We start from the raw sequence: 15,024 nt of genomic DNA, 5'->3' as shown, positions 1-15,024 counted from the left end.
GACACCGAGGGTTGCAATCCCGTTACCGGTCAGTAAAAAAGACAAAAAAGAATAATAAAAAAAAAAAAAAGAGTGACAACCAATTTGGCTAGGGCTGGGACACAGGGAAGCACAGCGGCTGTGGGAGCCCAAAGGAGGGATCTTAACCTAGTGTGGGAGTCAGGGAAGGCTTCCTGGAGGAGGTAACACTTGAACTCCACCTTGAAGGGTGAATATAGGTTCTCTGGGAGTGGAGACACACAGAACGAAGTCCTTCCTTAGTGTGGGCACGTGTGTGTGTATATGCCTGGGACAGGGGTGAGGGCAGATGTTCCTGGCTGAAAGTATCATATAATCAAAGGCATGGAGATAAGGAGGTGCCTGGTGTGTTCAGGGATGGTTGAGCTTCAGTACGGCTGCAGGCAGAGTGGGGGGGCAAGCCCTGGGGGTCCTCTCCGGGAGAGGGGAAGGACTGATCAGGTACTCACGGCACAAGCCCTCATCCTCATCCTCGCCCTGGGTGCAGGTGCGGATGCCATCACAGACCCCGCTGGCTGGGATGCAGCTCCTCCGGTCATGGCACAAGAAGCCTGTCCTGTTCGTCAGCGTCACACAGGCCTGGGCACCTGAGTGGGCAGGGGGAGGCCCCCGAGGGTGAAGGGTGGGGCTTACAAGGGCATTACCTGGGTGGGCACTGCCATAAAACCTGCCCGAGTCCCCTCACCTGAGCCCCATCCCGAGCTGGCCTGAGGGGCTGGGGCAGTGGGGAGGATACTGAACTCCAGAGAAGGGGTTCGAGCCTCAGCTCTGCTGCCTGCCAACTACGTGACCTTGGGCATGTGACTGACCTTTCTGAGCCTCAGGTTCTTCATCTGCAAGATGGGGATCATAGCACATACCCCATAGGATGTTGTGGGGATTAAATAAAAGCTTCTCTTCGAGTAACCATGGAACACAGAGTGTGCAGAATAAGTAATGGTCCTCTCCTCTACTGAAAACATATTTACAGTCTCACAGGAAGCTTCCGAGGACAATGTTCAACTCAGTGAAGTGGTTTTAATGGTGAATCTCCTGGTACCAGGTTAGGTTGTCGGAAGCAGTATATCTGGGCTGGCTGGGGGACTGTATGTCCGTAATGCCTTACATCTAGGCACAACTTTACAGTTGGTAAAGCACTTTCACGTCTTTATTCCATTGTTCCACCAAACACCCCCAAGAATTAAGGGAGAGAAACTTGCAGATGAGGTGGGAGGCCACCTGGGCCCCAGACTGCACATGTGAATACATGAGCATAATTGGGGGTGGGAGCAGGCTTGTGCATTCGTGTCTGAGAACTTGTGAACCACGTCACAGCTCTTGGGGACGCCGTGGCTAGTGAGGGGGCCAACTCTCAGAGACACTCATTTTGTCACAGACACATGCACACGACGCACACATGCTCACACACACAGACACACGTACACTGATACACACGCACACTCTCACACAGACACCTGCATGCACACTGGCGCACACACTCATAGACACACATAAGCACACAGACACACACATGCATACACACGTGACTACAGCTCCTCATGTATCCGCATCTACCCTCAGTGCCCATGTTCCTGCACAGGCAGGTAGAGTACTGTGAATTCTACCCCCTAACCCCACCTCATCCCCCTACACTCACCTGCCTGGCTATAGAGCCATCTCTTAGAAAGGTAGATCTGGTGACACCCTGCGTCCAGCTTAATCCCCTTTCCATACCTCCTCAGTCATGATCTCTCTACCCCCGTGTAGCCTTTGAGGCCCTGGGCACCTGGCCCCACCCACTGCTCTAGCCCTTCATATACACCGGCCTTTCTGCAGTCAGTCCCTCCTTCTCATGCTTTCTCCCACCCCAGGAACCCCCACACATACTGTTCCCTGTGCCTGGGATGCTTTTCCTGACACCCCCTCCACTAACCAATCCCCACTTTTCTTTCACACCTCAGTTCCCTTTTACTTCCCCTTTTACTTTACCCACCCTGATCCTAGTTTGGGTCAGAGCTGCTGTTCCAGACCCTCAGAGCCCCCATTAACTCTACTTGCTCTCCAAACAGTTAGCAGCTCCATGGGAGCAGGGACTGTGTTGGGGTCGTTTACCACTGCAGCTGGAGCTGCAATGAGGTATCAGACAAATCCCTGCCCTCTATGGTGGAGACAGACACACAGATGGACAGCACCACTCAAGGGGGGCCAGGCCAGGGGAAGAGGGAGTTTGGGGGCTGTGGGGGCTGAGACGAGGCTCCTAACCCAGCCTGGGGGTCAGGGAAGGCTTCTTGGAGGAAGTGACATCAGAGCTGGGTCCTTTTAGTAACTCATGTCCACAAATGTGCAAATGGAAGCTCAGAGACACGTATATATCAGTGTGTGTACAGGTGTTTATGTGCACCTTCAGGAATTGTCTAAATGTTACTTAGTGGAGAAGCCAGCAGGTTCAGGGCTCCCCCATCTCTCTGTGTCCCCCCTTCCCCTGCAGGTCTGACCCACCCTCTCTTGGCCACCTGACCTGGCGTGCGTGGTGGGAGTCCAAGGATGGTGACAAGGGCGATGAGGGCCGCAAGAATTGCCAGCAGCAGCAGCATGGAGGCGGAGAGGAGGCAGGCTGCACGACGCGAGCAGCAGAGGGGGCTGCAGCCTGCTGTGAGGGGCAGGAGACAGGCCCGTGGGCAGCATAGGTGAAAGTGATAGGCCCTCCAGCACTGGGGCCCAGGGGTCCCCCTCTCCTACTAGGGTAGGCTAGGGGCAGGGAGGGCTGCCCTGGAGAAGAGGGCTCCTGGCCCTCCATAATGCTCTTCAGTTCTGCCCGTGGACCCACCCCCACCAAGTGCCCATCCCTAACCCAGGTCCCACAGCTGGTGAGTGGCAGAGTCGGAGCCCTCACCCGCTTAGCCTCCCATGAGATGGCCTCCTCAGGATGCAGGGACAGATGGACACCTGTGAATCCAGCCTCTGCCGCGGGGCAGAAACTACATCAGGCCCTTAATAGCCATTACTTTTATTTTTTCAAAACAACCTTTTATTTTATCGGTGAGAGAACAGGGGCTCAGAGAAGAAAAGGTCCAGGTCACCCTATGCAGAGCTGGGATGTGAGTCCAAGCCCATTTGATGCCAAAAACCTTTCCACCATTCCAACCAATCATCCATTCTGGAGCCCACCAGGATGCTGGTTGGAATCCCAGCCCCACCACTTCCTAGCTGAGCCACACTGAGTAAGTCACTTCACTTCTCTGTGCCTCAGTTTCCTCATGTAGAAAATAGGATCATAATAGCTACCTTATAGAGTTTGTTGAGAGGATTGAGTTAATGTATTAGAACAGTGCTTGGCACATAGTAAGTGCTACATGTGAGCTATTATTAGTGTTTATTGAGCACCTACTATATGCCACACACTGTGGAAATAGTAATATATGTCATCACTCCTATAGAACTGTACTTTGCTCCTTTAATTTTCATCACTTATTTGTGAAATAATGGCAGAAAGCTTTATTGGGGACCTACTGGGTGCTCTGCTCTGTAGAGGGCACAAAAGTAGCTGTGGCTCTGGTCCTTGCCCTCTGAAAGCTTGTAGTTGTGCTTAAAAGGCAAGACATGGACATGTACCAAGGAGAGCAAGACCTACTGTCCTGTCCAGGCCACAGTTACCCCAGAGAAAGGGCAGGAGCAGGTCTGATTCATCTCTGTGACCCCAGGGTCCAGCCTAGAGTTGGACACAAAGTATGTGCTTTGTGAATACAGGACTTTATGAATACACTGACCCAGAGGTCCACAAGATAAAGGAAGCCCTCCAATTTGGGTCAGTTCAGGTCATTTCCATTCAATCTACTTGCATTTTTAGAGCCACCTACCAGTCAGACCTGTGCCTGTATGGTGGCAGTTCACAGCGTCAGGTGTTAGGTGTGGTTAAGAAAGCATAGGCAAGGTGCTGCAGCTGCTTGATGCAGGGGCCTTGGAAGCATGGGTGGGATTTCCACTGGCTGGGGAGGGGAGGGTGCAGAGAGGGCATTCCAGGCCGAGAGTGTGGAAGTGCCTGGTGGATGGCATGTGGGGGCAGCAAGTGGCCTGGCATGGCTGGAGCCCAGGATGGGTGTGCGTTGGGAGAGGAGACAATACTAGGAGACACAGAATAAATCTAAAATCCCTACAGCACAGTCATTGGCAAACACAGAGTAAACCCAGGTAACCAGGAGACAGCATGAAGCTGTCAAGGAGAGGCGTCCTGGTCAACCATACAGCTGTTCCTCAAATATTTGTGCAGCAGAGGCCAGTGCCAGGTGGGCCACAGGGCAGACTCAAGGGAGACCCAGAAGAACTGAGGCTCACCCCAGGTGAAGATGCTGCCCTTCAAAGCTGGCAAGTGCTTAGGTGTCAATCCCCTCTCTGGACAGATGGAGGAGAGGAAGCGATTCTTTCCATAACCACACCTACCAAGAGCCAGGACTTGGAAATAAACAAATCGCCAGCCTGGAGCAATGAAGGCACTGGGCTTTGCAACCAGAAGGACCTCAGTTCAAATTGGAACTCAGCCCCTCCCACCTCCCAGCTGTGTGACCTTGGCCTGGTTACTCAACCTCTCTTAGCTTCAGTAGCCGCATCTGTTATTGCCCCATAGAGAGGCCTTCTCAGAGCTGTCCTGAGTATTCAAAGTGATCACACAGTGCCAGACAGGTAGGAGGGGCTTGATTCTTCATAGCTATTATTGTTATCTACCTCTCTGGGTCTGTTTCCTCACTGCTCAAATGCAGGTCAAGATAGAGCTCACAGGAGTGCTCAATAAATGTGAGTTTCTTCTTTCCTTTATTTCATAAAAGCAAAGAGAACTGTCCTGGCTGCAGAGTGAGTCAGTGGCACATAGCAGGTTCTAAATAAGTGTGTGATCCCAACTCACTTTATCCCTCAGAGGGAAAGAGAATTGCCCAGACCACTCAGAGTCAGGGACTGGACTCTGAAGTTCTTTTCTCTAGGCTACAGGTGGGCACTGTATGCAGGGCAGTGACTGAGAGGTAGGCAGCACACAGTAGGTGCTCAGTAAATGCCTATGCAGGGAGAGAATGAACAACACTATTAAGCAAGTGGCTGTCAGTATGGTGGCCAGGAAGCTGGGAGCTGGTGACATCAACATGGGTGGCAGAGGTCTGAGGGACAGCAGGAGCCTTGGATCCTCTTTGTGCCTCTGCAGTCACCTGCTCAGCTTTAAGGGAGCCCCAGCTGGGGGAGGGGGATCTCAGGGGACATTGGTCCCAGGCCCTCCAGTCTTTTACCTTCCCCTCCAGGATGGGCTTTGGTTCCAGCAGCGTTGCTGTTGACTCCTTCCTGCCCAGAGAACAGAATCAGGAGTGGGCTTAGGTGAGGTGAGCTCCAGCCTCAGGGGGTCAGACTGTGGAGTTTTTCAGAAGGGGTCATCGAGAGCCTTAGGTGGAACCACTGGTCCTTCATTCCCCAGCATGCTGAATGCCCAAACACACCAAGCCTGCTGCACACTTCCACCCCTGTGCCTGTACTGTGCCCTCTGCCTGGAATGCCTCATCCTCCACTACCCACTCAGCAAATATTTGTCCTTCAAACCAGCTCAGGCACTCCTCCTCAGGGAGGCTTTCCCTGAAGCCCCCTCCCCCACAATGTTGCTCACTGTCCCCACCTCCTATCCACCTGGCTCCTCTGTCTTCTTCCCAGCACACAGTGCCTGAACTGTATAATGGGGTCCTGTACAACCTGGGAGTGAGCCCCCAGGGCCAGATGGGAGCCGACCCACCTCAGTGTCCTCCTGTGCTTCTCTTTACTGCCCACTCCTCACCCAGGGTCTGCTGAGGTCAGGAGCTGTATCAGGGCAGCTCTTACCTGGGGGAAGACCTTGTTCATGTCGTCAGCTCCCAGCTCCCAGTCTCCAGGGACTGGGGCTAGGTGCAGAGAACTCAAAGCAGGTTCTCTGCCTTGTCACCAGGGGCAGCCTGGAGGAGGGGTGACAAGAGGCCTCGCCCTATCCCCATTCTTCCCTGCAGGCAGGCCCCTCCCAGGCAGAGGAAAGGGCAGGCCTGTCCCTACTCGGCAGTCTGACAACACTCAGAGGTTGGAATCCTCATCTCCATTTTACAGAGGAAGAGCTGGAGGTTCAGAGGGAGAAACTGCCCTACGTCACACAGTAGGTGGGAGAGGTGAGGTTTAAATCCAGGGACATTTCAGGATGTGTGCGTTTTCCTCATCGATGATGACAGTGAAGAATCTCAGGCCCCCAGCTTCATGAAGATGCAGGCAGAAAAACCCAGAATTGACGTTTCAGTGGCTAGAAAGGGGAGGTCATTTTCTCACTGATGTTCTTCTGTTCAATTAAACAGGTAATCTAGGTTGAAAGAATATGCATTTTCCACTACAAGTATAAAGCAAATACAATTTTATTTTTATTTTTTTATTTATTTTTAGTTGAAGACCTCAACTGGCTTTATTGCAATTCAGGTTACTTCAGGCTCTTTTGTGTAAAGATTAAATCAGAGGGAAATTCATCATCCCACCTATTGAAGATTTAAACTGGCCTGTTGTGGAAATTGGCCGTTACCTTTCCTCTGACTTCTCAGAAGGTCAGACCACAGCCTAAGTGACATGGAACTTAGCAAGGGTGACTCCATTTTGATTTTTAGTCTGGTCTTTTGGGACCTAGTGCAGGAACTTAGTCCAAAAGAATGGCCTCCTATAATTTTTATTTAATGATTCCCCCATTTTGGTGAGAGTGTGACCAAAACTACAGGCATTAGCTCCATGCTCAGTTACCATCATTCTGGGTTCCAGGTCTCAGCATGTCATTTATGGCATTCATAGGTTAAGGTGTCCTTGCTATCATGCATTTCTTTGCGTTTTGGTTTTTCCAGCTCCTTTGATCATTCGACGAGACCATTTGACATTTGATGGATGGCTGCACAAAAACATTTAAAACTTTTGAGAGAATACAGCGCACCAGGGAGGTTACTATCATTACCATCTGGAGGATAATACTAAGAGTTTGGAATATGCTCCTTAAGCCCATGAACAAAACCAACTAAAATCTAATAGATCGAAGAACAAGTCAGATGAGTAGTCTACCCGAGTAGCCTGTTCATCAATCTTGCGTAGCTGAGTTTCTACAATACCCTATGGATTTACCCACGTGCAGCAAGAAGTGTTAGCAACTGCACAGACTCCTCCCTGTTCAGTCAGTGGGTAACCTAGCATCCCATGACTGGGTTGAAGCAGGGAGTGACAATTTGCAAGTTACCCACAGAAGATACTTCTTTGAAATTTTAACTACGGCATCATTCTTTCAAGTGAAAGAGGAAGGCATAATTAAGAAAATGATTAACAGAGGTAAAGTGTCATTTTAAGAGGCAGTCTTGTTCCGATGATCTTGGGGAACAAAGCTGTCCACAGCATGAAGTCAGCAACTTCTCATCCAGGTTTTCAGTTTGAATGTCTCTGGTTATGGCATCAGGTATTTTTGGTGAACTCTCGGTGTGATCCACACATCACACATGAAACTTGTACCTTGAAATTTACATTGAGCTGTGCAGCTTCAGCTTATAAGTCTTCAGGAACAGAACAGTTCTTGTCCTTACAGAGTTGTAGCCAGGTATTACAGAAAACTAGAATTCAGAATCAAGTCCAGTCTACAGGCAGATAATAGAACTCAAAAACAGTAAATGGGGCTGCAATCTAATAACAGGTGTACTATGGTTTTCTTTTGAAACAATTTTTTCTCTCTACAGTCACCCCCTTTTCTCCCAAAGACAGTCATGGTGAGACCAATTTGCCTGGTTATTTACATAAATGTAGCAGGAATAACCACATAGGCTCCTTTTTAATTTTATTTTGTTCGAAATTTTGACAAGGAATATCAGATTAGACTTTTTAAAATCTCAATGCTAGGAAGCTAAACCAAGGCAGACGTTAGATTTTGCCTGCTGTATCTGATATCTTAAGGTTCCTGGGCATGTCAGGAAGTGATAAATTTTTACTCACTCACTTGAAACCAGGCATTCTATGCACATTTTCAAATATGACATTCCAATTAAAGCCTTGGTAATATAGCCAATGTTTCCAATTGTATCCTGTTAAAGAGAACCGATTCTTATTGAACTCATGTAAATAACCATGTAGTTTCCAAATTCTGGAGGTAGAGAGGAAAAGCAAATGTTTCAATTTCTGTTTACAAAAGTATATTTTGCCAAATTGCTATAGCTTATAAAGTTTCCTTAAATCTGGAAAACAAAACATTTTGAACCAACAAAATAATATTTCTTTTTTTTTTTTTTGTCTTTTTTCATGACCGGTAAGGGGATCGCAACCCTTGGTGTGGTGTTGCCCGCCCCGCGCTCAGCCAGTGAGCGCACCGGCCATTCCTATATAGGATCCAAACCCGCAGCGGGAGCGTCGCTGCACTCCCAGTGCCGCACTCTCCCGAGTGCGCCACGGGGTCGGCCCAACAAAATATTTCAAAATAAAGAAACTGTAAAAAAGCCAAAGAGCTCAGGGAGCTCAAATGCAAAGAGAGCAGAACTCGGACCTGAAAGGGACTTACAACTCTAGGGGCTAGCGGTCCCCTCCAAATGTTACCGACAGGCCAGGCTCGGCTTGCCCTCTCGCCTTACACAAATGACCTGAAAGTCCAAAAATTGATGCAAGGATTGGAAGGTTTATTCAGATTACCGGTACTCAACTAAACGTCTAACCAAGCAAACAAACACAGAGAAAAGAGGAGCAGTGGGGTCCAGTTTAGCCTAGTCCCAATCAGCGGAGCCAACCTATTCCATTAACAGTAATTGATAAAAGCAGTTTTCCCCACTATTTTCAGAATAAAGAAGAAAAGTATCAACTAGATTAAAATCAGAAAAACAAAGCATAGCCAGGAGCCCTCCAGGGTGCACCTGTACAGAAGTGGATACAATTCAACCAAACAGAAGAGGGTTCAGAAAATCAGAGAAAGGTAAAGGGAATAAGGCATTGCCTTGTCAGAATTTAGGCCAGGGACTCCAGGAGAGATATACCAGCAGCAGAGACATGGGAGCAAAACAGTCCCAGGGGCCACTTGCCTCTCGCAGCTGGAGTCTTCTCCAGTGCCCAGAGCTTTCCAATTTTTGCCAGTGATTAAATTAGGCTCTTGGATTCCCAAGTCATAGAAATGAACAATTTACCCAACAGTAAAGCAAGCAACGCTTTACTAAAAGAGGAGATAGACTTATGCATAAGGGTGGTAGCGACAGTAAAGCTAGCCCCCCAGGGGAGCTGTTCAGGGTCTTTTATAGGGAAAGGAGTTAAGGGGTATAGGCCGGTGTCACCGGAGATGGTTCTTCTGTTCTTCCTGGTGGCGTCATGGGCGCATGCTCAGTAGGCAGTGGTGTTCATCATTGTCACCCCAGGAGGGTCATTGTAGCAGTCACCTTGATGCTTTTTGAGCAGGTGGAAATTACTAAAGGGGTCTTAAGGTTAATCTGTAACTTTTACAATTATAGTAAACAAGCCTTGGGGAGGGGTTTTGCAACTCAGTAAATATCTGTTTCCTCTCTTATCTCAGTCTGTTTTGTCAGGGAAGCCCACGGGGTAATCATTTGCCCTGAGGGGTCGCATGACTGAGGAGTGGAAAAGTAACAAAGTGTCCTCTGCAGGGAAAATGGAGTCAGTTTGGTTCACAGGCCTAGCCTTAGTCTGTTTCACAAGGAAGGGCTTAGTGGCACCTTCTGCATTCCTCAAGGGGCCTCTGGCGTCACCGACAGTCTCCTGCAGCTCCCTTCATCAGTTGCCAGAACTGTCAAAGAACAAAATTACAACAAATTTAGCTGAAGATCTCAACTGGCTTTATTGAGATTCTAGAATTGGGCAACATGTTATTTCATAAAAAAAAGTGCTCCAATGAGCCACATACAGGAGGCTGGTTTTATAGACAGAAAAATGCTTGGAGGAGCAGGGAGGGGAAAAAAAGGTTAGAGAATGATTTTAAATTATTTTCTTTAAAAAGGTGGCAGATCTTGAGGTCATTATGTTAAATGAAATAAGCCAGACACAGAAAGACAAATACTGCATGATATGATTTATATGTGGAATCTTAAAAAAAAAAAAAACGTCACAGGCCGGCCCATGGCTCACTCGGTAGAGTGCGGTGCTGATAACACCAAGGCCACAGGTTCGGATCCTATATAGGGATGGCCGGTTTGCTCACTGGCTGAGCGTGGTGCTGACAACACCAAACCAAGGGTTGAGATCCCCTTACCGGTCATCTTTAAAAAAAAAAAAAAGAGGCCTTGTAACACCAAGGTCAAGGGTTTGGTTCCCCATACCCAGCAGCTGCCAAAAAAATTAAATTAAGAAAAAAAATCAAACTCATAGAAACAGAGTAGAATGGTGGTTAACAGGAGCTGGCAAGTAGGGGAAAAGGGAAGATAATGGTTAAAGGACACAAACCTTCAGCTGGAAGGTGACTAAGTACTGGAGACCTAATGTCTGGCATGGTGATTATAGTTAACAATGTATTGTATGCTTAAGATTTGTTAAGAGAGTAGACCTCAAGTTTTCTCACCGCATATACAAAAATGGACTACGGGAGGTGATGGATATGTTAATTAACTTGATTGTGTAATTATTTACAATGTATACATATATCAAAGCATCACGTTGTACACTCGAAATGTATGCAATTTTCCTTTTTTTGTCTTTTTTCCGTGACCGGCAACGGATCGCAACCCTCAGTGTCGCGCCCGTACTGGACCGGGACCGGCAATGGGATCGCAACCCTCGGTGTTGCCCCCGCACCTCGCTCAGCCAGTGAGCGGCCGGTCTGTATGTGGGATCCGAACCCTCGGTGCGAGCGCTGCCATGCTTCCCAAGCGGCGCACTATCCAGTGCGCCACCGGGCCGGCCCCGAAATGTATGCAATTTTTATTTGTCAATACACACCTCACTAAAGCTGGAAAACCAAAAAAATAAATAAAAGTGTGGCAATGTGCATTTTTATCTTTCCTGAGATGGGCTGGCTGCTTGTTTGAATAACCCTTCTACCCACCCAGCAGCTTTCAATTTCCCCACCAGCCTACCCCACTGCTGAGGAGGCCAAGGCTCGGGAAGTTTAAGGGACTGGTGTACGGACCAAAGGAGATGGAGAGGTGTCTTCCAGAAATGAGCTCAGGGGTCCCAGGGAGGTGTACCTTGCGACCTGCCTCTGATGCCCATACGTTTTCTAACCTGTGATCAGCCTTTTCTTTTGCATTGGGAAATAAAATGCCAAATCCATGGGGATGGGAGTAGGATGGGCAGAAACAGAGGCAGCCCTCAGGAGGCAGCAAGTAACACCGGGACAAGCTAAACCCTAGGCCAGGAGAACGAGGTTCTCACTAGGGCCCTGCCACCAGCTCTGGCTTGGGCAAGTCACTCCTCTTCCCTGGGTATCAGTTCCCTCACCCATAAAATGAAGGAACAGACTAGATGAAGGGGTTGTTTTAGTTTAGGGTTCCACAGAATCAGACCTTAAGACAAGACTTGAGGGCAAGTAGATTTAATTGGGAATGATCCCAGGAAACACTGGGTGGGGGTAAGGGAGATGAGACAGGGAAAGGAAGGATCCAATAACCAGGTATTAGCTATCAAGCAAGTTCCCCTTGTGGGCAAGTGGAATTTAATCCTGTGAGGGCACTCGGGGAAGCTGGGGAGAAGATGCACCGCAGGGCCATGCCATGTGAGCAGGAGGGAACTGGGGTATTTATCTGCCAGCTCCTGCCAGTCATTGGTTGAGAACTGCCGGAGGTTGTTCGTTCCTGGCACCCCTGGCCTGCCTTAGGCAAAGAGATGCCAGTGTTGACAGCAGCAAGCTAGGCTGAAGTGCCCTGAAATGGAAAGGGTTGGGGATATGGGCAGGTCACCCAGGGCATCTGCTAAAGACGCTAACTAGATTTCATATTGTGTACCAACTGCAATTGGTTGGTAAAGGCTGTCTGGAACATGGGGTTCAGAAGAATTCTGAGGTCAGAACTGTGACTCATTAGTGATGTCGGCCACGGGTGCAAGTGTGGAGAGTGGTATCTTACACGATGACCATTTGCTGTTTCTTGACCAATTCATGCTCTTCAGACTCTAGCCTTCCTTGACCGTATGATTCTTTAGTGATCCTTAAAAAGACTCTTCAGGGATGTGAAATGCCCTTTCCTCTAGACTCCTGCTCCAGTCCAGGTACAGGTACAGCTACATCTGTGCCATCACTAAGAATCCTTGAGGGAAGGGTAACAAGGGTCCTGGCAAGATGGAGGAGAGGCAGGATATTCAATCCCTGAACTCTCTGGAGTCACAGCCCCTGAGAGTCACAGCTCTGACCCTCAAGGGGAGGGGATGGAAGGAAGGGAGGCAGCTATTCACTATTACTTATCGAGTCTCTATACCAGCCACATTACACACATCCTCTCACTTAATCCTCACAACCACTCTGTGAGATAGGTGATATTATCACACCCATTTGACAGATGAGTGAACTGGGGCTCAGAGAGATTAAGGAACTTGTTCAAAACCACACAGTGAGTAAATGGCAGAGCTGAGATTTGATTCCAGCCAGTTTTGATTCCAAGCCTGTGGATCTGTGGAGCTGAGTTACACCCTAACCTTTGTGTGTATGAGAGTTTCTGTTTATCCTGTCCCTGCAGACACTTAGTATCATCGGTCGTGACTTCCACCAGCCTCATGGCTGTGAAATGCATCAGTGCCTCACTGATGTTATGATTTGCAGTCCTCTTTCTGTCCTCTTTTTTTTTTTTTTTTTTTGTCTTTTTTCTGCTGGGCTCCCTTGGCATTGGCTGGGTAAACTTCGAGCAAGAGCACAAGCTTTGGAGCTGACAGTACAAATGAATGGTCCTACCATTTGGTGTGTGGTCTCAGATAGGTCCCTTCACCTCTCTGAGCTTGAGCTTTCCCATCTACCTGTTTAAACTTCTTTTCCACTTAATTTTGAAGAAAGGTGGTACCCCAATAGGTGAATCTCTCTGTCCCCTGTCCCGCCACCACACCAAGTCCACTCTCTTTACTTGTTCCAATGCCCTTCTCCTCACCTGCCTTGGCCCCCAGAAGAAAACTTCCAAAAATCTAAGAAAAATACAGAAAAGTAGCAAGAATAATGTAATAAATAATCATGTATCCACCATCCAGACTTAACAGATGAGTGTTTAGTCACTTTGCTTCAGATTTTTTCTATTAAGTATAGCACAATTGAAGGACTCTGTTTCCCCAGTTATATTCCTCCCCCTCCCTCTCCAGAGTCAATCGGTTTCATGAATATGCTGTGTATGCTTCTGGTGACGGGTTTTTGTATTTTTACTACATGTGTATATATGCATAAAAAATACACAGTACCTCCTTTATGGTTTTTAATATTAACATAATTATCATCTTAGTGTACATATCTCTCCTGCTCTTTACACACAAACACATTTACAATCATACTGTAGGCACGTCTTTAATTTTCCGAGAAATTATCAAACTGCTCTTCAAGGTGGCTGCACCAATTTGTACTCCCATTAGCGTGTGTGAGGGTTTCTGTTTCCCCAGTCTCACTAGCCCTTGAAATTGTCACCTGATACCTACCAGTCTGGTAGGTGAGAAATGGTATGTGGTTTAACTTCACTTCTCTAGTTATTCCTACTGCTCCTACCAACTGCTAACCTTTACTGAGTACTTTTGCCACGTGCTATACTACATGCTTTATGTATATTAACTCATTTAGTCCTCCCAACCATAGAAGATGGAGACCATTATTATCTCCATTTTACAGATGAGGAAATTGAGGCACAGAGTTATTTGCCCAAGGTTCACAGCCAAAACTTGGCAGAGCCAGGATTCAGACCTGGGTGGCTGAAGAACCCACACTCTCATCTGTCCTCATGACCTCACGTTCAAAAGCGTGGTCCTGCGGAGCAGCAGCCTCCACATCACTAGGCAGCTGGTTAGAGATGCAGAATCTTGAGTCTCACCCTAGACCTACCAAACCAGAATCTGCGTCTTAAGATACCCAGGAAATTCGAATACACATTGAATTTTTTTTGTTTTTTTGGTGGCTGGCCAGTATGGAGATCCAAACCCTGCGACCCTGGTGTTGTAATACCATACTCTAACCTATTGAGCTAACCAGCCAGCCCAACACATTGTTCGAAAAGCCCTGCCCTACCCTATGCTGTTACGCAGCCTTTTAAAAAATACATTGGTCATATGGATTTCTTCTCTGGTGAATTGCTTTTTCATATGTGGCCCATTTTCTTGTGGGTGGTTTGTCTTTTTATCTGTCTATGTGTTTCTTCACGTTGGATGGAATTATTCGTTACATGGGTTGTAAACATCTCTTCCAGTCTGTGGCGTGTCACTTGCTTAGGGTGCTTTCTGCTGGCTTCCTCTACCTTTCTAAATTCATTCTTCTTGCCCAGAACCGGGTAAAAATCTCACTCCACGAAGCCTTCTTTGACCCTCCCTCCTCCCCGGGATTTACCTTTCTCTATATTCCTTATGCTCTTGGTCTTTATCTAGCCTGGCTGTGGCTATGGGAGACCCACTAGTCATGAGATCAGCAAATCACAGCTTGAGTCAGACAGACCTGGGATTTCATCCTGACTCTGCCAAATTAATACTTATCTAATTTAAGGTGGCAAGTCGCAGCTCTCTAAGCCTCAGTTTCCTCATCTGAAGAACAGGAATAAGAATACTTAACTAAGAGATGTGGTTAGGATAAAGTAAGTGCACATATGTGAACGTTCTCTGCATTCTTTGAGGTTGGAATATTGTTTCTGGATGCCTTGATTTGTTTCCAATTACAGAGAGACCTTTTACAGGACCGGGACTGCTTCTTAGTCCACGGCTTAGTCCAGGTCTTAGTCCAGGAAGATGCTAAGTGGGCAACACAATTAGATTGATCCAGAGACCTGAGAGATCTGCTTGCAGACCTGCTTATGTAGAGGTGAGGCCCAGTCCCTGCCTCTGCATTTATGGCTCCTCCCCTATGAGTTCCACAACTCTGGGATTCCTGGCAGGCCGCCTTTC

The 15,024-nt window shown here is 47.9% G+C and overlaps 2 protein-coding genes across 2 annotated transcripts in view; both read right to left on the bottom strand.

Moving 5' to 3' along the window:
• The window catches only part of LDLRAD1 (low density lipoprotein receptor class A domain containing 1), a 9,456-nt gene extending 3,591 nt beyond the window's left edge, over positions 1-5,865 (bottom strand). Inside the window, exons 1-4 of the mRNA XM_008581871.1 lie at positions 5,845-5,865; positions 5,268-5,319; positions 2,516-2,647; positions 468-605 (exon numbers count right to left, since the gene is read on the bottom strand). Of these exons, the coding sequence (XP_008580093.1) occupies positions 468-605; positions 2,516-2,647; positions 5,268-5,319; positions 5,845-5,865 (343 nt within the window). The remainder of the gene's footprint in view (positions 1-467; positions 606-2,515; positions 2,648-5,267; positions 5,320-5,844) is intronic.
• Positions 5,866-9,596: 3,731 nt separating this feature from the next.
• The window catches only part of TMEM59 (transmembrane protein 59), a 36,414-nt gene continuing 30,986 nt past the window's right edge, over positions 9,597-15,024 (bottom strand). Inside the window, exon 8 of the mRNA XM_008581859.1 lies at positions 9,597-9,772. Coding sequence (XP_008580081.1) covers positions 9,731-9,772 — 42 coding nt within the window. The 3' untranslated portion in view covers positions 9,597-9,730. The remainder of the gene's footprint in view (positions 9,773-15,024) is intronic.

Source organism: Galeopterus variegatus, unplaced genomic scaffold (assembly GCF_000696425.1).
Source record: "Galeopterus variegatus unplaced genomic scaffold, G_variegatus-3.0.2 Scaffold2480, whole genome shotgun sequence".
Taxonomy (NCBI): Eukaryota; Metazoa; Chordata; class Mammalia; order Dermoptera; family Cynocephalidae; genus Galeopterus; species Galeopterus variegatus.
This window is presented reverse-complemented; position numbering and strand designations above follow the sequence as displayed.